General features: G+C 41.2%; 1 protein-coding gene across 1 annotated transcript in view; it reads left to right on the top strand.

Annotated features, from left to right (window-relative positions):
- Positions 1–23,821, top strand: part of drp2 (dystrophin related protein 2) — a 52,558-nt gene that overhangs the window by 4,757 nt on the left and 23,980 nt on the right. The window contains exons 2-5 of the mRNA XM_044041077.1: positions 11,700–11,856; positions 21,326–21,446; positions 22,013–22,124; positions 22,992–23,148. Of these exons, the coding sequence (XP_043897012.1) occupies positions 11,700–11,856; positions 21,326–21,446; positions 22,013–22,124; positions 22,992–23,148 (547 nt within the window). The remainder of the gene's footprint in view (positions 1–11,699; positions 11,857–21,325; positions 21,447–22,012; positions 22,125–22,991; positions 23,149–23,821) is intronic.

Below are 23,821 nucleotides of genomic sequence, written 5' to 3'. Positions count from 1 at the left end.
ATTTAAGGCAAGACACAAGAGTTCTATTTACACCATTTATATTTTTAGGACATCATTAAATAGGCTGTAATTCCATCCCTAACAACTTACAAATCCCCATGTTTTAAAAAAAAGTTAAAGAACATGGTTTCACACAGAACAGAAAGTATAAAAAAAAGTCTTCTTTATTTTCCAGCACGATCAACAAACTTCCAAACATTCGGAAGATTTGTGTATTTGTTTTTACCTGTTCTTGTATAACTCAGCCTGTTTCATAGTGCGATCAAAACAAATGCTCTGGCAGTCGAACATGAGTCTCGGGTGTTGCCGAATCCTCACAAATGTCACCAGTGCTTCCTGGTTATGTGCAGGTATGAAGTGGATTTTCCATGATTACGGCGTCAGCAACACTGATAACAATATCAGCTATTGTGCAGGGCTTGGTCGGGCTGTGCCACATAGTGAGGTGCCCACTGTGTTGCACTGCAGGGAATGCCCACCAGGGCTGGTGTGGGTGGCGAGTGGCATGCTATGAATTTATTTGCCACATGGCTCAGATAACTGCAGAGAGCCAACCACCCACACTGAGCGTCTGTCTGAGGGCAGGGAGAGACTTGTGAGTCTGCTCTGTCGTTACCACAATGCTCCTCTACTCGCTATTCACAAACCTACTCTACTTTCCCATTCAGTGTCTTTGCTTGCTTGTTTTTCTCTTTTATTCTACACTGGGTTTGCACGATTACCCTCTTATGGTGTAGTGTCAATAGTGCTTTGTACTAACACCTTAGGTTTAAGCCTGCCCCACACTAGAGGATAATTGGCCAGATTTTGGTCCTGATTTGGTTGTCTTCTGATTTTAGGTTGATATGAACAGATTATCCTCGAAGGAGCAGTTGGCAGCCACTGAGCAGCGCCCTGGGAGCAATGGGTGTTGGGTACCTTGCTCAGGGGTACCCCAGGCTTTTGACCTGGTGAACACTCAGAACCAGAATCCGGTTAAAAGCCAAGTTCCCATTCCACTTGGCCGTGGGCTTCCCATAGGCAGTTGAAGATCTCACCTTATTTTCTAATCTGACCACCAGGCTAGGTAAAAACTGTGGAAGCTATCCTGGCAAATGACATTTACTTTCAACCGTAACTTGAACAAACCAAGATGGTTCTGTCTTCTCAGTCTTCTATCAGCACAAAAAATCATCCAAACAACAGTAATTAACGACGACAGTCCGCCTCCATGTCACGTGAGTTTCTGTGAGACCCCAAATCCTGGGAATCTCCACTCGAAAATCGTTTCATTAAACGCCAAAGTGTGTGGTCCTGCGTCATGACTCGTTTGTGCAGTCTGTGGTTTCTCAGGATTAAGACACTGAGAATCGGTTACAAAGTCTGTTGCGTCTGTGGTCGCCCACGTTTTTTAAAATCAAGTCAGATTTGAAAATCCTCTATTGTGTTAGTGCAATGCCCTGTGGTGATTCTGTGCTCGACTGTTCCCACAATATCCTCTGGCAAGTTACACGACGTTGTGGTTATTGGGCTCCAATAACATGTTGATGATAATTCTGTTGTCAAAAGATTGGGCTGAGTAGTGTGGGGGTTGTGTAAAAATTACAGTTAAGATGTTCAGATCAATCTGAATATTTATTCAGTGGTTTATTTCAGATTAAAGAAATGTAAGCATTTTCCCAGGATGCTCTGTAAAGTATATCCTGAATCTGGTGCACAATATTTTTCCACAACAATGGGATTTTAGCAGTGATTCACTTCTTTATTCAGGCGTGACATTTTTTTTTTTTTTTTACATTTTAATCATTTATGTCCGATTTCAGCATAATTATTTCATCCCTTGCACAAAACTCCCCACGACTGTTGAAAGACGTGGTTAACTAGGGAAAGATATAAAGAAGGAATCACAGCTTTAAGGCTTTTGGGACAGACACCACATCTGTTGGCAGAGACAAAAACAAACTTTGACACACTTTAACAATAAAACAAAACCGCTGGGGAGTTAGGGGCCCATGAATAATTTGAATTGCCACTCTATGCGTGAGCGAAGCTGCGAGAAGAGCAGTGAATTTTTTTGCCTTCTTACCCTCCGTCTGGTGCAGAACAAATCAGGGACGGACTTGCACACATTGGAGACAATGTTTGACTTTTTTGCACGACTACAGTGTGCGTTTGATTAGCAGACGTTAATTAGGTTTTGTGCCAACGCTACGGAGACATGTTGAAGGGTTTATATGGTGCAACTCAAATCCCCAACGGAGTGAAACCATTGTTTCTGTTGGAGCTACAAGAAAAGTTAGTGTTGGAGATGCTTTATGTTAATGCCGTGCTCATGAGTGCTTTTCACTCGAGTTACCTTAGTAACAAATGGAAAAAATCATACTTTTAATGTTTGTCACCTGATTATAATTGACGTCTTTTACTGCTGTGATTGCAAATTACTAATGCAAACAAACAGCTGCGGCAGGCGCAGCATAAAAAATAACTTAATTAAAATGCTTCGCAATTTCATTGTGCGCTTGTTCATACAAATTATTTATTAGTTCCGTTGACAGTGGCTGCACTAGAGTTTGCAGTAAGCTAATTTCATCTGTTCTCCTTTGGGCAGGAAGAGGGAAAACAACATCTCTGCCACAGCCAAACAAAAACACCAGCAATACATATTCACATCATGTTTTTAACATCATCGCATGCAAAAGAAAAAAACATAATACAACATTAAAACACATTTGTTTGAGAAGGTGGCAATAGCAACTTCAAAGGAGAATCCTTACAGTGTGTAAACTCTTATTTGGTGTGACAGTAAAAGCAGGGAAAACACACAAGACACCTAAACCTCTCATCATATTACAGTGTTTGTATTTTTCTTATTCTATCTTTATCCTAAAAAAGTGTAGACTAAATCATCAGACTCCAACAACATTCCCATCATCAGCACGCAGCATCAATCTACAACGTCCCTGTGTTACGCAGAGCTCATGACTGTGTTGTCAAAATAAGTGCAATAAATACTAAAAGGTTTGCTTTTAATCGCAGAAAAAGAAAATCTAAATCAAGTCTAAATGTGGCCAAAATATGGCCGCTATAGAAGGATATGTCACTCTATAGAGCAGTTTTCATTAATGAATGAATGAATGGACACATTTTCTTTGTCCTGGCATGGAGTAAAAGGTACAATAAATCTGATGGTTCAAATCGGAATCTACTCTCACCACACAAACACATGTTCGTGCATGTTTTGGTCTCCATGGGGACCTGACAAGGTCAGTGTTTATGCCCCTAAAAGAGGTAGCAATTACAAATACAAGCACACACACTCACACTCACACTCAACTGTCTCTCATCTGTCTAATTTCAAGTGCCTCTTATTTCCATACCTTCACTTTGGTTGTGCGCTCACTCCTGTCAGTGTGTTTGTGTTAAATTATGGAAAAAAAACGCCTCTGCGTTTTGTCGCAATAATGTCATCGTCAACAATCGCTTGCCCCCTCGCCGTGGTATCTTGTTCAGGCTCTCGGTAAACAAGTGTTCTCTGTTATACACGAAGCACTAAAACCAAATGAAGTCATTAACGCATGTCTGCTATTTTAGGTGCTATATGTGTAAAGTTCATGGCACTTTGAGGCGACGTTCTACTAATTAAACATTCCCGCGCCATCTATCGTATTCCGAAGCCGTTATTTTCTACACAAGTCAGGAGTTTTCTTTTTAAAACAACGGCATCATAATCAGAGTGCACATGGGGAGAATATGGCGCGTTCTAACCTAAGAGCGGGCAAATTAGCTTTTTGTGGGGGATTTAAAGCTTCAAAGTTAAAAGTGAATTTTAAATAGAGCTGCATAAACTCAATACAATATAAATGAAGCTGGATTAATCAGTGCAAGGCAATTAGCCTGAAGCCCTACAGTGTGAAGTTTAGGATAGAGACATTTTCAATGGTAATAACAAGCACCCCAGTTTCAATTTCACAATTTACAGATGTTTTTTCTGTATTTTTCTGTATTTTGATAAAAAAAAACAACAACTTTCAACCTCAAAGCAAGCAAACCTGCCTCCTTAGGCTGCAAAAAAAAGATTGTAACTAGAGTGATTTCCTGGTGGGCATAAGCTGTTGTAAGCGTATAAACACTGTGGCAAACAGCCCCAGTGGTTGGTCTACTCTTGTCACTCATTACATATGTTTCCCTCAAATCGCAGTTAAATGGAAGAGACGGAAGAGACGCTGAAGGCAGGGCATCAATAAAACTCTGCCACCGCTGGAGAAATCTCTGAAAGCATCACATACAAGGCAGAAAACCTTAGGGGAACGTTAGAGGAGACAGAAACTCAGGAAAGCCTAAGTGTTTGCATTTCACAGCCATTACACTGTGTGGTTTATTGATGTTGGAGTTGACATTTTACGGCTGTCATTTGGGACCATTTGCATGTGGGCTGCATCAATTTTGTGCATGCAGCATGCTCAGGGACAGTGACACTGAGCCGATATCTGGGCACTTTCTAGCAACTGAGGTGAGCATGTGTGTATTGAATTGGGAAATTTTGGATTTGATTACTGAGAAATAGTTGAACTCATCAGGTATTTGCCTTTAAGCTACATATTCTGTTATTGTTCATTAAAAACTGTATTTAAAACTGACCAAAGACAAGGAAATCAGAAAAGGATACAAAGTATACAGGAGATCTTTTCCTTTTCTGATATATCATTCATTCATTCATTCGTTCATTCATCTTCTATCACGTTTTCCTCCATATGAGGGTCGAAGAGGACGCTGGTGCAAATCCCAGCTGACATAGGGTAAAGGCGGGGTGCAATCCTGGACCGGTCGCCAGTCCATCACAGGACCATCACTCATGCTCATGGTCAATGTAGAGTGTCCAATTTGCCTAATCCCCAAATCTGCATGTTTTTGGACTGTGGGAGAACCGAGGAGAACTTGCAAAGTCAGTGCAGAAAGGCCCTGGTTCGGACCGGGTCATGAACCCAGAATCCGATATATCTATGTTAGATTAAGTGAAATTCAATGTTACGCTGAATATGTAAACAAAAACTATAGCCCTATTATTAATTGTAAGTTTTTGATGAAAGAATAATATTCACTCCACTTTTATCACATTTTTTCCACACAGTGTTACACTTTTTTTTTGCTCTTGTGGTTTTTGGCCACACTTCACCTGCCTGAACATTGTTCTCCTGTTTAATGCACATGTCAAAAAGGGGCTACGATCACTCTTCTTAATCATGGTGGTAAACACACACATTGCACCGTGGGCTTGGACGTGGGTGGACACTCTGCTTCAGACTCGTGAAGTGTGGGAATGAACTGAGACTGTGTGGTTTGTTATATTTGTTTATGTTGCATAAATTCAATTGTTTGGTTTTCATTAGCTTTGAAGTCTTTTTTTTTTTTGTTAATGTACTTAAGCGAGAACCATGCTTTGTGGAGCCCGTCAACGTGTGCTGCCAAATGAAAGCTTTCTTCAGAAATACAGAACAATGTCTTCTGGTATGCAAAGGCCACCGTGGTTCCCTGAGGAGCCACCCGAGTCCCGAGTCCTTGGTTTGTCATAGTCTATCTCACCATTAGATGTCTCTAATTCTTACATGCTCGACCTTGAAGCAAATTGTCTGTTCAATTCAGGTTTGAGTCATTCAAATCTAAATGAAACATAGACTTCATCATCTGTAAGTTAAGCAGTGTTGCAGACTGGATTCAGGTTTTCTTTTACCATTTAGTCCTATGACATGGAATTTGGGGGTAGATTGGTCTTTCGTTTACCCTCAATTTCCCTGTTTTCCTTTAAATCACATATTTCAATCAGACATACAGTACATGCACACAATAACACAATAATCAGTATCCATTTTAGGTCCTTATAATGTCTTGTATATACATTTTTTGCCATCTTTCAAACAGTAAACCCATATATTAGGGTTTGTTGACAGTTCATTAGTCACTCGCTTACATCTCTTCATGTCATCTGTTATTCAATCTCCATTTCCTGTGATGACATGTGTCTCTCTTTAAGAGCTGGCTCTAAGGAAACCATAGCTGTGGAAACCGGTTCGCTCATTTTTATGTCCCAGTCTGACAGGAAACAAAAGTGAAGCGAAGCTCATTGTTTTTTTGGTTTTTTATTATCATGGTGACGAGTCCTTGGTAGGTCGTCCCTTTATGCTTCACCGTGCACTCAGAAACCTTGTCGGTTGTTTGTACCACGGTCACGATCCTGTTTTTTGAGAATCCAGCCAGGGTCTGCGCTAACATTTCTAAGCAACGTGATTGAAGCTCCCTTCCTTTCTGTTGAAGTACATGGTTACACATTCCAGAGCGTGTCAGAGAGTGAAAAAGCTCAACTCAACAGGCTCTTCTCTCCAATAATTGTCCTCCACGGCTGACTCAGCTGAATTGTAGACTATCTCTCATCCTGGGGCGAAGCTTCACTTTGCCTCAAGTTTAATATTTTTTCTTCCCTCAAGTCAACTGAAGGAGATAACTCAGTTATAACTCAGCCAAAATGTGACATACAAACGTCTTGGCTACTACTACTGTGTTGATGTGATATCACGTTTTAATTGCTTTGGAGAAACACACGTTTGTGGCATCTTTATGTCAGTGCTCTTTCGGTCTTTTATGATTGGAAATGTTTGTTTGTATGAAGTGCTTCACTTTATGAAGAGTAGTGATAAATGATTATCTCGGGCTTCACATGATTATCATACAGTATATCACAAAGTGGATATATAAGACAAAAAGAAATAAAAAAAAATGCAACACTACCAAACCTGGCAAACTGTAGTTTCCTATTGTTTACAGTGTCAAAGCACTTCCTTGATTGAACAGTTACACAGACAGATTGCAAGGAAAAAAGACTCTCTAATTAACATGGAATTATGTGGTTAAATCAGGTTAATCACTGAATGTTATTATAACAAAAACAGTTTTTATTAGCGACATAACAAAGGCTCAACATCATTATATTGCTTATCTGTTAATCTCTGTACAAATATACAAATATGTGTTATAATATATATACACACGTATATACATATAACACATATACAGTATTTGCTTTGAATGTTTTTACCTCAAAATTAGAACTTTTTTAAACCAACATTAACTGGAATAAGATTGATGTTTGTTTCATTAACCCCTCCTGAATTGTATTGGCAACGAAGCTTATAGATATATGAATGATACATACATAATATATTCATATGATATGAATACAATCATTTTTTTAAACATTAATAGTAGATTTGCTTCACAGCAGACAAACTTATTATATACATTTTTTTTGTTCAGAAAAGCGGTGTTTCAGAGATTTGGTGCGCCTCCTTGCTGTGGTGACACGTCGCAATACAGTGCAACCATTATGCAACACAACACAAGACAGGACAACAACACAACAGGGTAATGCAAATCAACACAGACAAGGCTGATATTTTATTCTTTTTTTTTAGTCTATTGCCAAAAAAAAATCTTCATTTTTTTTGTTTTATCTACATGGTTTGACTTAATATTCACCAACAGGCTAAGAGTAACTATGTGACATAGTCAAGGTGTCAAATTGCAACCAATAAACCAAATGCAGCAGTGTTGTGTGACGGTGGACCACTGTCACACACCCCCTCATTCTTTTTCCAGTTCTTGCAACATCTCTGCAATTGCGAGAAAAAAAAGACAAGCAAGGCTGAGCTGGGAGATAGGAAAAGGGCCAAGCTCAAAAACTTCCCTCGGCCCTAAGGCAACTCACCAGCTAACTCCTCTCCCCTAAAACAGCAGAACCACTGTTATCTCCTATGCATTAATTAATCATCAAACCAAGCAGTAAGCTTCCCTCTAATCTCTCTGACTGATTGGGGAGTAGAATTCTATTTGACAGTGTTATTTATTTTGCATGCTAACCATCAAGAAATGTAGCAGATACAAGAGTAATTAGTATGCAACAGAGTTGTTGTTGTTTTTTTTGTTGAGTTATGCTGAACACAAAACCCATGGTTTGTTCGACAGCTACACAACGTTGTATTTACACCAAAGTCATTGTGATTAGGATTCTTATCCACAGCAACCAACAGTGATGAGCTGATGGATGCTCAGTGTCTTTCTCAAGGACACACGGACGTCGGTCGGTTACCGCAGCTCTTGCAGCATGAATGTGTGTGTGTGTGTGTATTCATATTCATAACAAAGGTCGCGCTCGCAAAGGTTGGCCCGCATATTTTATCTCTCCAGAATAATTCTCAGGAAGCTGATTTGTGAAATGAAAAATGTTCTGTTATGTTATTGACACCAAGTTTAGACTCTTTGTGTGAAATGTGTTGTCGTTCAGTCCTGAAGCTGCATGTTTGAGTCGACTGGATCCCAGTCACCCATTCACACCCATTAATCGTCACTGGAAGTCCACAGTATAGCATGCTATTGAGCAGGTCTGGGACACAAGCATTGCACAATGCATCTCACACACATAGCACAAACACAATATTGTTGTTGCCGATAAGTAATAATGTGCCAGCACATGCCCTGATGTCAAAGATATGATACCAAACAGCACTTGTAGGGATAAAACATCACATCTCCTAGACCTCGCTCACACCTGGCTTATTATGTCCTGAGAAATATAATCACAACTGGACAGTGCTGAGATTTTGTATTCTCAGCTGGCTTTGTCTCTTATGACTCACTTCCCTCCTGTGCTGTATGGTGATATGCAGTGGCTTGTTTGTTTGTGAGAACAAAATTATATTTGACTACAGAGGTGAGTCCCATGTCAATGTGTGTCTGTACCAGCGACTCAATCAAACTTCTGCTCACGCTGCTGTAACATGAAATGAAATTTGAACCATTAGAGAAAACAAAAGAAGTCACGTGTCGATCAGTTTAAACTCTGCTTCGGTGGCTTCAAATAAATCACGTTTGGTCCCTGAGCAGTATGAAAATACTTATAGTCCATCATGAGACTGCAGGGGGTCAGAGGTCAGCTGAGGTGGAGGTCTGTAACGTGTCCTGGGGATGGCTAGCATTGGCTACACACAGTACTGTACGTCGCCAAACCATACCTGAACTTAGAGCTGTCCACTTGCGATTTGATCACTCAGGACAAAACTTGTCAGACTGCAAATATCTGATCCTTATAATACTTACTCCCCTTAATACTTAAGCTTTATATGAGTGTGTTGCTTGTGGGTTCCTCTCGCTGGATGTGTGGGGATCTGGTAAAATGCTCTCCCGTTCTCTGAGTGTTTTCATGATTTATGTATTTGCCTATACGTCTATAGAGGTGAACACTGTCGTTTTGGTTGTGGGACGTCGAGCAACCTGTTTTTCTCCATTATTCACGAGAGAAGCATTAATGCAACTGAAGCTTGGCAGTGAACGGGACCCCCAGGCCAACTGGAATGTATACATGCGGTAGTAATTGGACTCCCAATTGAATTAGTCGGACCTTCAGCAATTCGATTTTGTACAATTTCAGTCAGACTCACAGGTTTACATTATTTTTTAACGTCCAGTTTAAGTCGGTCTAACATAATAATGACTTCATTTGTAACTTCATGTAAATGCACTGACCATTTATGCTCATGCTCCCTGTTAGCATCTCTAATGTGACAGCACTGGCAAATGGTGATGTGCAGGAATAATCATATTTGTGTGCTGGCCTCTGGTGTGTAATTGGAACGACTCTTACACACACACACACACACGCACACACACACACACACACCTACCTGTCTATACCAGCTGTGACGCTGGCATAAGAGCAGTGTTTCCCTCAAACATTGCTCATGATGCTGGCAGGTGGCAAGCAGATAAATTACAGGCTGCTGCAGGTAGATAGATGCTGTGAACTGGGTTTTTTTGCATCGTGGAGCATGACTCAGCTTGGATGTCACCTGATTTCGCATTCATATACTTACACATAACAAACACCCAACACAGATGACAGTGTACGGCCCACTCCCCTCAGATACTGTCAAGCTTTTCAACTCCTGCTCAGCTGATGTGCAGAGTATAGTGATAATAGTGGCAGATTTACCGTCACGGCGCTTAGTCATTTTTCAAAAACAATGTGTCCTGGTACTTCAGACAGTGGTAGACAAACGCAGCCTCACATTTGTAGTCTGGCACAGTCCGTCTCTGATAATATTTATCAGCTTCGGCCAGGTAGCCGTAATTTATAACATGAGCTACATGACTTTTGAAAATGCTGCCATCGGCCGACTCATTTTTTTTAAAATAAGAACCCGAGAAGACAAAAAGGGGTTTGATGATTCATCTTCAGACGCTTGCTGTAGGCAGCTGGACTTGCTTGAGTCTACTGAAGACCTGGACGACTGACTGCCTTCACAGACATGTTGATGACTGGTGATTTATGAAGCAGGGTAGTGTCGGGAGTATTACTCAAGTACAGATCGGATTTATTTCCCTTTCTATTTCACACAAAGTTTAATTACTTGAAAAACCACATACACACAGCTGTATTATTCATATTCTCCAACTGCTTGTTTCTTAATGAGGAAAAGCCTTTCAGGATGTGTTTGGCCAACTTACGGTTCTCCTAAACAAATGTTCTGTTTCTGTTCCTAACTAAAAATGCTCTGTGTATCCTTGACTGCATTTCCTTTCCGCATAAATCATTTGCAAGGCTGATTTTTTTTTAAGCACTTTAAATCCAGGACTGTTTATTTACTTACACATTTGTTTGCTGCAGTCTTCTTCTTCCCCTCTATCTTCAACGGTGCAAAACCCGCATATCTCGGAATGTTGTAAATGCCACCTGTTGTTCAGTGAAGTAGTAACAAACCATTTGTCGGAACACACACTTTCACAAAAATAAATAAAAAACTTACAAGAAAAAAAAGAAAAAAAAAAAAGCAGCACAGGGACCCGTCGACAAACAGCATCCTAGCATTTCTATGGGGTATTTGTTGGCTCATTTATATTCAATACTTTTGTGGAGAATTGTTGAAGTGTTAACACCAGGGTGCAGGGCGTGCACCTCCAAATTAACGAGATAATGGAAGTGTTTTTATATTGATTTGCAATTTCGTGGAGAATATTGTGAGGTTGAAAAACAGTTTCTGGGAGCTTTTTAATGCAGGTGTGGATGCTGTGTGCCTCCCACACAGTGCCTGTGCAGTGCTACTTGTAAATTGCCGTTGCCATTAACCAATTTAATGGTTAATTAATTATCACTGACCATAATTATGAAAGGTCACTGAGAGTGTTGCTAAAATGCAGCACTCGGGTGCCGTTGTGTCCAGAGGGACATTATCAAATTTGATATGACTCATCTGAGGTGCAGTTAATGGTCCTCAGGAACACTAAACCCCAGTCCACAAAATCCCTGCAGATGTGTTTCCCCCGACAGTTTGTCTTGAGCACATTGGCGATTTGATTTATTTTTTCCTGTCCTGGCTCACCTTGCCATTTTCTCATAGTCAGTCACCGTCTCCCCTGAAGACACAGGACTGACTGCTCAGCCGATATTAAAACCTCTCGTCCTGTAAACGTAACAGTGGCTGAATCTCTTGGCAGGTGATTATCAGCCGTTGTCCACTCTTGGCGAGACTTAAAAAAGGGTTACATATAGCACCTTTAAGTTTTGGATGCAAAGAGAGCTCATGTTGTGTGGACAGTATGAGATGTCACCTGCGGTATTGTTGGTGTTTACTCTACTAACTCTCTCCCTATCTGTGTGTGTGTGTGTGTGTTGGCAGGGCGCGTCTAGAGGCGTTCTCTGACAACAGTGGGAAGCTGCAGCTCTCTCTACAGGAGATCATAGAATGGCTGACAGCCAAGGATGAGGAGCTGTCAGAGCAGCTGCCCATAGGGGGCGACGTGGGCGCCGTCCAGCACCAGCGGGAGTTCCACCAGGTAAAGTGGATGATGAGAGCTACGAGTGTTACACATGCAGCGCAAGTGTTGATGAGGGAGATCTTTTTGTTTTTTTGCTGCTTGAGTGGTCGTTCATTTCCACAGGATGTTTACTCACTCGACTCTCTGTCTCTCACACACGTAAAGTAGTAAGAATCGCAATAAATCTGGATTACAAACCAAACCGCCGGCCAAATATCATGATTCAACTGAAACGTGACAAAAGCATGTCATCCCAGCCCGACTAGTCTCTTATATGGTGGAACAGGATGTGTAAATCATCCCCACTCTGAATCTTTTCTTGCATTTTTTCCCCTGACTTATTTGAGTAGTTTATATGAATAATTGAAGAGACGTAGGAAGCTTCATGTCTAACATTTAAGTTTATAGATGTGATGTAAAGATGGGCCAGCTGGGCTCAGTAGGATCTCTTTTCTTTGATTACACTCATGTGATTGAGTATTTTTGCCTTAATATATATGATTTCATTGAATTTCCTCAGATAATAAAATAAAAATCTTCCATTCATTCACAGATCTTTGCCAAGAGAATAACAGTGAAAGCAAAGGCACAAAGGGGATCAATAAAAACGCGATTAGTGCCATTTTTCCATAACCACGACACAGTGCAATAAGATTTAACATCATAATGATGAATTTTAAGACAAGAAGTTGCTTCTGTCAGCTCTCTATTCTGATGTCTACATCCATGCGGGAGCAGTGTGAGCGTTGTTGTGCTGTGATCTATGCTGTTGTGTCGCGGTTGGTCACAGTCAACTCAGTGGAGAAACACGCGGACCGGTGTTGTTGTTGTTGTTGTTGTATAGGTGTCGTTTGCATCGCGTCAACAAAAGCTGGGGAACAAAACAGACCTCTGGGAGTTTGCAGATAACGGCGTCTTCGCTGGCAGCCTTTGTAGACATCAGGGGATGTTGATCAAGGCAGAGTTTATTGTCTCATCTAGTCAATACTGGATAGATGGAACTTTCCTGAAGTTCAGCCACCATTGATGCCACTGTTGAAGGTGAGACTTTGTGCACTGTGTGTGTCTTGGGAGCGCTGTCGATTACATACCATGTGCAGTGCAAACAGCTCTTTTTGTTCACGGAGTGCTTTAATAAACCTGACTTCAGATAGATTAAGGAAAGTTTGAATATTTTGTTTTGTTTTTTGTTGCTCAGTTATATTTTGTCTTGTTAGTTTATGTGGTAAATATAGATATAGATGTGTGCGTGGGATTTCCTTCCACAGTCCAAACACTTGGTGACTAAATCAGGGGTGACAAACTAATTTTAGTTCAGGGGCCACAATTTGATATTATGTGGGCCGGCCCAGTAACATAACTGCATTATAATAACCTACAAACAAGAGCTTTCCTCTTTGTGTTACATTTAATGAAGCATCTTATTTCAAAACATCTTATGAGCAACATAAGAGCAAAAATTCTCTATGCCTCGATGTGGCCCTGTGATGACTGGCGACCTGTCCAGAGTGAACCCTGCCTTTTGCTCTATGACCGCTTTGTCCTCATGTGGAGGATAAAGTGGTAGATGAGTGAGCGAGTGAGATATGAAAGGAAAAAGATTTGTGTGAAAAAAATAATGTTTTCTTCCTTCCAAATAAAATATTAAAGTGTCTCAAACTTGTTGGAGAACTTCTCCTGATTTGCACTTGCAGTAGATCAGTCAGAGACACTGTGATTGCCTCTTTATAGCGAGCTGACACGGTTAGATGATACAGTAAAGGTTGTGATATTTAAGGGGGATCGGAGCCGTGGTTCTTCTGACACAGCTAATCACTCATACGTCGGTGTGAATCCTTGTTAGCTCCACGGCGGTGGAGGAATCTGTGGCTGCAACTGAGCAAAGTCATAGGAAAAACACAGATGAATGTCTCTGTACATCATCGCGGGACTGGACAACGTTGGACAGAGGGACGATAATGCTTCACTTAAAGGGCTATCTCTAGTTCTCTTTAGCATATTTTACCCACTTTATCTCAGTGACCAGCTGCTAAACTGCTGAAAAACCACAGGAACACAAGAGCTGCTCATGTGCTGTTGCTTCATTTACTATGTTTTTGTCACTTTCGTCTCGCAGTAAGAGGGTCACTGGTTTGATTCTGGTGTCTGTGTGGAGTTTGTATGATCTGGACACTCTAAATTGTCTCAACCTTCTCCTGGGGGGGGAGGACATTAGGTTCATTAGCTATAGTTTCTAAATGTAGCTGTCTGCCATTTAATGTTGCGCACCTTACCGTGGTTTTTCCAGATGTGTCCCTGGAAACAGCAGCTTGCTTCATATGACACCAACACTGAAGCTTTGGTCTGGGCAGAGAAACAATGAGGTGTTAAGTCAAGGACTGGACTCGGACTGGGATGTTAGAGCAGGACCAATCCAGGTGATTGTTGGCTGTTTGTCCATCACCAAGAGTGATGCCTTTTATATTATACACAGTTATTTGATATGATATATGTTGTGAATATATCACTATTTATCATAGCTGCCTTAAGGAAATAAGAAATGTGTTTACCATGGAGATTTGATTAGAGTATTGACTGAACCTGGGCTCTTTAAAACTTCAGAGAAATTGGGTCAATAATCATTTCCAAAAGGCCAAGGTGATGTCACCAGATGCCTCTTTTTTCTGGAAAGATATTTCATTTGATATTTAATATTTAATTGCTAGTCTCACAACTGGGAACATAGAACCGAGAACGATTTAAGTAAACAGCAACAATTCAGTTTAGTTTGATGATCAACTTTAGTCAAAGATGTTTGTTTTTTTTGATTTCTTCCTTTAGCCGTGCTGTGATTTATTTTATTGTTATTTAATCAGACATATTTACGACAACTTGTTCTCATTCGAGGCCTGGGAGATTAGCTAGTGGCACGAAGGGCTGTGCACGGAGTCTACACTTTGATTAATAATATAGTATAATAGTAATGTGCGAGTGCTGAATACAGGCTGCAAATAAACCCCCTTTTTGTTAATCCCCATTTAACACTCATTCCACCCCAACTATTTAATACAATACAAATTGTGATGTTCTCATTAGCGAATGGTGAACTGATGGCACTGGTTGCCAGGTAACTCCTCAAGATGAACTCAGTTTTGTCCAGGAGTCATTTTGAAAATGAAAGTGCATAAACTACAGCAAAAAAGGGATATTTTGTCATTATGTCACTGACTCTTGGTAATATTCAAAAGATTTTATTCATAATATTTAAAGACAGCTCTGGACTCTCAAGCTGTTCCAACACATGGTTGAATAGGCTGAATACTGAGTATGGTCGAAGTCTGTTTGTTGTTTTTAATTTTTGTATATTGTCATGTTTTATATTGTTCTATGTTTTCCCTGTTACTGATGTTTGGCTTCTTTTAATCGATCGCTTGACATTTCCATCCGCTTCCTCCTTCAAAGCACTCTGTTTGGAAATGTGCCATAAAAATGATTATTCTCACTATTTTTGTGCTCCTTAAAGTTGAATACCTTTGAGAACACTTAGGTCAGTTAGAGTTGCTGACAGACTAGTGAGCCGCCTCTTTCACTCTTCAGATAATTCCTTCATGGTTCAGTGATTGGAACTGCCCTTTAAATCCTTTCAAGGACTTGTAGTGGATAAGAGGCTCTGACTCCCCTGATCGTGGCAGAAAAAAACACTGCACTTCTCTCTAGTAAATATATAATAATCTTCCCATTAGAAGCAGTAAAACATGTCTGCCTTTAAAACCTTGAATTATAATTGAAGTAAAATCAGTGGGTTTTAGCTGATTCTGCATTCAGGCGTTCATTTTCTCTAAAATCAGAATAACCTAGAGAACAGATTCAATACATGTTATCACTCACACATCTCATTTCATTTGTCTTCACGTCTCCCCGGGTCTGTGTTGGCGTGGCCGCGCTTGATTGATTTTATTTTGGGAGCACCTATTATACGGCAAGACAACCTTTAACGGCTTGTTGAAAGAACACATTTCACGTCACCAAGAGCAGCAGGAGAGGCGAGCTGTGAACAAAATAAATAAGTAAATAACTCTACAGTCTACTTTTTCACCCTGTGGCACTCGGAATCTAATACATTTAAATTAAACTCCATTAATTCCCAGCTGAAGCTAAGAATGCTGCACCTGGAGGTCATCCAAATAAAAGCAAAAGTTAGTCAGATATCACAAACGTGATTTTAAAATAAATCACTTCACACATGTGTTCAGGATAACGCAGGATGTTTGCAGGACTTTGAACATCTACACTTGGCTCTTAAGTGTTTATTTTGTCTTTATCACTCACTTCAAAAAAGCCGTTGCCTTTTGAATACACTAAATGAAGTGAGTGACATCTTAATGATAAAGCTAATGAGCGTGTCAATGAACAGGTGTAGAGAGAGTATTTTCCTCCACTTAAATTAACACTTTATTGCTGTCTTTCACGGACATTTAAATGACCACAATCTTTCCAGCCTCTTACACGACAAAAAGGAATTGACGCACACTTAAAATTGAGTTTTGATTCATTTATCGATCATAATATCTTGGCATTGGCTGATTTATTTATTTAACCCTTCGAACGCAGAGCATTTCAGCTGCTTTTTTCCATTACTATGTGTAAACGTACAGTATGTACAGAGGCGATAAGAGTGTCTTATATTCTTTTTTCAGCACAACTATATGGACACACCTGAGCAAAAAGTACTCAAAACGTTTAAAATCTGGTGGAATTTGTGAAGTTTGGAAATACATTCAAAGTTCACTTGAACTGTGAAATAAAAGGTCTATTCTTGTGACTTCTGCACAGTTATTGCGACTTAATATCACTAATTAGTATATATCACAAAAATGCGATATATAATGTATCATAACTTCGACTCAACAACACATGAAAGAAGAAGATGAAAAAAAACTTATATTATCCCAATGGCAACTTTAAAAAAAAAGGGGGAACATTTGAGAAACACTGTGTCATTGATGTGGATTCAGTGACTGTCCATTTCATTCAGTTTAACACTCACCAGCTACAGTATTTCATCAGCCGGCATTACAGGTATTTACTACAGGCTCCTGGAGCCACATACAGTCATTTCTGAAAGATAAAATTAAATGAGTTTTGGAGGAGCTGCGCCTGTAGGTACTGAAAATAAGCGTAAACACCTCTTCCTGTGGATGGATCATACCTCACTGTGTGCCTGTCAAACTGAGCCTCTGGTCTTTTATAACATTAACATGATATTTGGAAAGACTTTGATATAATATTCCCTTAATTTAGCATGCTGACATAATACGTCTGAATATCACATCAGCGGCAGTCGTTTTATAGGAATGGAAATCAAATGGACGGCTCTCCTGTGTGTTAAAAATACCCACTGGTGGGACTATAACTAAAACCCCCACGATCTCCTTAGAAAGTCTCCCAGCTTTTTAATTGACATGCTATATGGCCCTGCGTGTGTCTCTAAATTTGGTTCAGACAGGAATTTCCCAGCAGGCACATAAGCATGCGTGCGTTCTGTTCAGAATCTGATGCAGTTGCGAAATCTTTGTGGATTCAAATATTATTATTATTATTTTTTTATATATAAAAAAAAATAGTTTAGAGCTTCAAAAGTTTGTAAGTGGAGAAATAAGTCAAGGTTTCAATGACACGGTAAAAGGTGTGCAATGGTCTGTGTGTGTGTGTGTGTGTGTGTGTGAAGATTAGAACTGATAAAATCTCTGCTCTTTGGATTCTTGTGTTATGGAGGAGCATGTTCTGGGATATTCAGGATGCTCCGATATTTTCCACCAAATCGACTCCGTCGTGGATGATGCGTTTCGCGCAGTGGGACTGATGTCAACATAATTGCTTCTATAACTGCAGCAGCAATTTCTTCTTCCCACGCTTTTCCTTGTCCGTTTGTGCCGCATCTTGTACCAACACTGAGAGGTTTGTGGCTCCTGCCACACCACCTCACTCTGAGTCCCACTTCAGCTGGTGCATTGTTAGATCGGCCTCCCTATTAACTGGACAATGAAACACAGAACTCACTCCCATGTCATACCGTCCCGCAGTGGCTTCTCTCTTCCTGAGCTCTCTTCATCATCCCTGCAGTGTTGACGGTGTAACTCTGTGATGCATAGACCCACAAATTTGTTAATTTGCACCTGTGCAAATGGGCCAAATTAGTTCTTAACAGTTGTATTCATACTAAAAAAACAACTTTGATACAGAAGATACATTAGATTGTAGATAATTGAACCTTAGCAGAGCCAAATTAGTTTGCCACACAGAATTACAGAGCAACACAAAAATTGTGGCCACAAAATAGGTCAAATGTGCGCCCGAATGGACTGACAATCTGTCCAGAGTGTATCCTGTAATCAGGCCTTAAAAGTTAGGCCCGACAAGGCTAGAGCATGACAGAATTCGGCCCGACAAGTACATTTTGATTGACAGCTTTTTAAAAGCCCAAACCCGTTTACAGCCCCACATTATTCAAATGTGCGCACGCACACAGCTCTTTTGCCTTTTGTCAAGAATGAGTCATTTATATATTTACATAGGCCACTTAGAACAAAGAAATAAAACAAGTCCTCCGTTAACAGCTCAGCACTCTAAATAGGCCGAGGAGGAGGAGTGGGTTCGGCCCGTACGGCAGTTTCTCACACCAGAGACACAAACGATTACGTTTCGATCAAGTATCCCCGCTGTGCTTTGTAGAACGGCTTCAGAAGGTCTATAATCCACTTTCGCATCTTTCTCGCGCTAATTGAAACGCATCACCTGACGAGCCCGTGTAAAAAGATAGAAACAAAGATCTTCAGCTCTAGTGTACCCCGCCTTTTGCCCCATGTCAGCTCAGATTGCCCTCATGTGGAGTATAAAGTGGTAGAAGATGGATGGATGGACATTATACCTATTTCATGGGAACAAATTAGTATTTTGTGGGAACAAATTAGTATTTTGTGCGCATGAAATACCCCAGACATTTTTCATGTCATGTCTGGGGCTCCGTACACAATAACTAATTACCTGTTTGTTGAACTCTTGCATGGTAAATGGTCAGACTGCTCAAAGTGTTCTACTCACACACACATACACATTGTATGTGTGTGTCGCTCTTTTTCCATCACACTCACAGGAGCAATTTTCAGTACAATGTGTCTTGCTCATAGAAACATTAGCATGTAAAAAAAAAGAAAGAAAGAAGAGGAACTGGATATCAAACCTCTTCTATGCCTTGAAAATGACCCACTCTACCCACTGAACCACAGCTACCAGACACAGCCCGCATCTGTACTCTTCACCTCGCACAATTTGAACACATCGCATTCAGTACGAGTCCCTGCTGCACATCACAGAGTTTCCTCTCCTATTTTATCCTCTCCTCTCCCCCTCCGCAGATTTCCCATTTTTTATGGCAGCATGCCTTTATAATCTGAGCTGATGTGTGTTTGCGTGCGAGCATTTTAGCAATGGGAGGAATTTTGAGAATCTTCTCTGCCGCTCGCAAAAGAGGAAATTAAAACGAAGATGTGTCTTCCCTGTCAAAAGAAAAGCAGTAAATGGAACGCCGACATGTTTAGATGAAGTGAATGAAGTCATTTCCTCCCTTGCTTTCTCTGCTCCATGCATAATGTAACTTCATCTGATCTGAAGACTTCGTTCTGAATGTTCCTTCAACCAAGGATGAAGCCTCTGAGTGTGATATTTAGCTGGAATTAAAGTTTTAACATGACAGCTGGCTCAGGGAATCCACGGCTGAGCTCCTCTTTGGGGCGGCAAAGCTCCTAAACTGGGGGATGGAGAGAAAAGGAGAAAGGAGAGCTGAGGAGGATGGAGAGTGGGCAGAGAAAGGGGAAAGGAAAGAAGAGTGAAGGAGTGAGGATGTGAGGGGAAGGAGGTAAAGGAGAATGGGTGATATTACCTCATGCCGCAGCGCTCCACAATTGCACAGTTTTGTGTTATGTTTTGCTCTCTGTTTGACTTGACTTATTATCAGGGCCGCATGCCTCTGAAATTCTAATCTCTTCATACTGTAAAAGGATTGAGGACACCGGGTTCACCTAAATAAATGACTCTGAGGAGATTGAATATCCCCGGCATTAGTTCATACACCTGCAGAGTGTTTTATAAAGAACAAAGATTAGTGTGGAAGAATGAAGGCGGATGACATACTGGCTTTCTTTAAGGGCCCCGGGGGAAGGCTCTGGGTTTCTGCTCAGTGGCGTACATTGTAAGTGTGTGTCTTCATACACGCTGAGCTCCTCATCTGTGATTTGAATAGGGAGCGCTGCTGAATGTGGACCAGTGGAGCAGGGCTCTCCAGCTAATTGGCTCTTCTGTGCTTGCAGGCCAACAAACCAGTACTCCCAATAGAAATGATCTCCTATTGTGCCCTGGGCTCTCTGCACAAGCAGACAAGCATATAATCTCATGTGGTCCTGCGAGTAGATCAGTGCTGGTGTATACTGTGTTCTCTCATGGCGTCACTTACTGTATACACACACACACACACACCGTATAGGCTGTCAGCGCGTGTGACAGCTCAACACCGCGCTACTGAAGAAGTAAAGACAAAAAAAGACAAAAAGACAAAATGGAAAAGTTGGAAGACACGCTGGAACCTTCACGCAGTTTGCTGTTAGAGGTGCTGCTACAATGGTCATGAGAGTCACTGATGGTTACCATGGAAACGTGGCTCTTAGGTCAGAGATGGTGAACCTTTTTTTCGAGGACAAAACCTCGTCATCACCCCGTCAATCGTATTTGTGTCGTGTTTTACTCTCGCACTCGGTATTTCTATAATGAATTTGACATATGGAGCTAACACGATGAGACATGACATTTATACACCGGTCCATCTATTATCAATTCTGTTTGTCCACAGAGGGACACGCAACCTTTGACACTCACATTCGCTCCTATGGGCAATTTAGAGGCAAATACGACATGGGAATGTTAACTTATATCATTATTGACATCACGTGGCTGAAGTGAAATGTCACACATCATATCAACTGAGTGTAAAGGGAAGCCGTTCTCGTGCACTAAGATTATGGTTTACTGTAATGTTGTCCTTATTATTTACATATATAATATTAAGAAACCCACATTTCCCATATAGCTCTGTTGAAATTTGGTCTGATAAAAAGGCCTGTAGTTCAAATTCCAACAATCGTATCTTATAATTATTTCTTTAACGGTGCAAATGCTTGTGCATGCAAACCTTGGACCACAATCAAAGTCATCAAAATTCTTGTGCTCACAGTCGTTTGAATGTCTGTCTGAGCACTAACATTCACCAGCGCTTTTGCTATGTTGTCGATAAAGTTGTCTCATTTTAGGAAATATCCAGAGAAACAGACACAGGCTCAGGTGTTTACCTTACTCATCACCCTCAGCGTCGTCCTATGGAGAAACCAGCACTTAACTCTGGTAACAGGTTTTCTTTTGCTCACACTCACACTTTCCCCTCTTCTGTTTTCCCCTGCAGGCGTTCATGGAGGATGTCAAGTCTCGTGGGCCGTTCATCTACTCGGTGTTGGAGTCTGCCCAGGCCTTTCTGGCTCAGCATCCCTTCCAGGAGCCAGAGGAGACCCTGACCGATGGAAAAGGTCTGTTCCCCGCACTCTCTGTGCCAACTGCTCGCACCAGCCAAAATACCATACTCGCAACCTGCATCAACTGAGACTCGGGGTTCATTTGATTGAACTCCTGCTGGTGGAATCAACCATTGGTATAATTATGAGCAGTGATTTGTCCTCCGGTTTCGCACTGAGTTTAGGGAAAGTTTCTTGGTCGAGCCCAATTAGCTCTAGCTCCACGGTAGCATCGATAGATCAATAATACAGTAAGCTGCGTGTCTTTGGACACTGTAGTGTTTTGCTCTCGTAACTGGGATGTTCACCTGGGAATTAGTAAGGCTGTCTACCTCACGGTGTTATCCACACTGTGTTTCCCTGGTCTCCCGACTTGTTTTGCCCTCCTTCCTTCCTCCGATTTCTCTCTTGGAGTCGGTGCACCGTCCAATCACTGCCCTTCTCTCCGTCTGACTTTTCGCCCCTTGCTCTTTCCCTCCACATCATTACTTCCCTTGCTTCATATTCTCACATCCTTCTTCGCACCCTTTGTGCTCTTATTCCGTCCATGGCCCCCGTCTAACCTCTTCCACTCTCCGCAGAGGTGTCTCCACGTCGGCGAATCTTGAATGTGAGTCGCTCTGTATGGAAGCAGGCGAACGTGGCCAGTGACCTGTGGGAAAAGCTAACGGCGCGCTGCGTAGACCGCCACAGGTCAGACTCCTTTCTTTACATTTGTTGTACATTTGCTTTCAGTTGGATGCAACTTAAAGACCAATCCATGTTACCTACATAGTGTTTTAATCTGCTGAGGTCAGCGTTGGGTCACATGTCATTCAGTCATATTTGCAGTGGTCAGTTTGGACCCAGCTCACACATTTGCTGCTGTAAAACGAGGGATCAGATTTCTTGTAAGAGTTTTTATGGCACTTTTATTTAGATAAAGAATGTTTTACACTACTGGGTTTTCTGCCCTCTGTTAATACTGACAAAAAAAAGAGTGAAAAGACATATTTAGTTTTTAAAAGCCATGGTGACTCAATTTTCTGTTTTGACTCAGTTTTGTTATCAAGGACAGTTTCATAAGCAGCTGTTGCGTCAGAAGCATTGGAATTCCAGCTTTGGTGATTATTTTTCAAATGCATTTCAAAAGCAAAAATCAATCTGTTTTCTTAGATGGAACTTTGTTTTTTTATTTATTTCACGAGTGAAGATCTATGAAATATGGAATATGGGTATTTTTCTTTTATTGTTTTTGTTTTATATAAAGTATATTTTATATATATATATGTTGAAAAACATCTGCAGTATATTTGTTGTAAAATTAAATCATCCAAACAGAAACATGCCTCTGGAGCTATAACCTCGAGAAACTTGCAGCTATTCAACATTACATACACGCACCATAATTATGTGGCCAGCTAATCCATTAGAGAAGCAATTAAAAACAACTAAATATTGAAATAGCATTTGGTTATTTAAATCAAGTTTGAAAACTTCATGTGACTGAATGCTTTTACTCTCATTACATACAAACTGAAATGTTGTAGCCAATGAGCCACATTTTCAACACCATTTCAGACACATGGAGCGGACCTTAGAGCGTCTGCTGCAAATCCAGGCGGCGATGGAGGAGCTGGCAGTGGCTCTGGAGCAGGCCGAGGGCGTGAGAGACGCCTGGGAGCCGGTCGGAGATCTCTTCATTGATTCCCTGCAGGACCACATAGACGCTACCAAGGTAGAAAGAAACAGAAAATCCACACATCGCTGCCATTTTCATTATATCTCTCACAGAAGCATATGAGGAGGTTGGTTGGGGACACATTTTGGCCACTGTCCTGCTTTCTGACCTGCTGCAGTTTTATAGTGATCCCAAAGTAGTTTTACGTTGACTGACACACCCACGGATGTTGAAAGTGGACACATCTGTATACAGTCAGACTGCTTAGCACTCTTGGCTTTGCGGCAAGAAGACCCAGGTTCTTTCTACATGGAGCTTGCACGTTCTCTCCCTGCTTGCGTGCGTGCGTGCGTGCGTGCATGCGTGCGTGTGTTCTCCAGGTTCTCCAGTTTCCTCCCACAGTCCAAAAACATGCACTTTTTGGGGGTTTGGCAAATTGGACACTCTAGGTATTTCTATGTGGCCCTGTGATGGACTGGCGACCTGTCCAGGGTGTGTACCCCACACCTTTCACCCAGTGTCCGCTGGGATTGACACCAGCACCCCCTGCGACTCTCATGTGGAGGATAAAGCTGTAGAAGATGGATGGATGGATGTTCACTTGAGGAAAACAGACACATATGAGTTGATACCTGTGTGATTGACAGCTGGTGTCCAATAGGAGGCCACAGTGCAGGTGACATCTGTTGGTTTCCGGGTTGCAAAACCTTGGCAGTGCTCTGGCCAAAAC

Source organism: Solea senegalensis, linkage group LG12 (genome assembly GCF_019176455.1).
Source record: "Solea senegalensis isolate Sse05_10M linkage group LG12, IFAPA_SoseM_1, whole genome shotgun sequence".
Lineage (NCBI taxonomy): Eukaryota > Metazoa > Chordata > Actinopteri > Pleuronectiformes > Soleidae > Solea > Solea senegalensis.
Note: the sequence above shows the minus strand (reverse complement) of the source record. Positions and strands in the feature narration are given on the sequence as shown.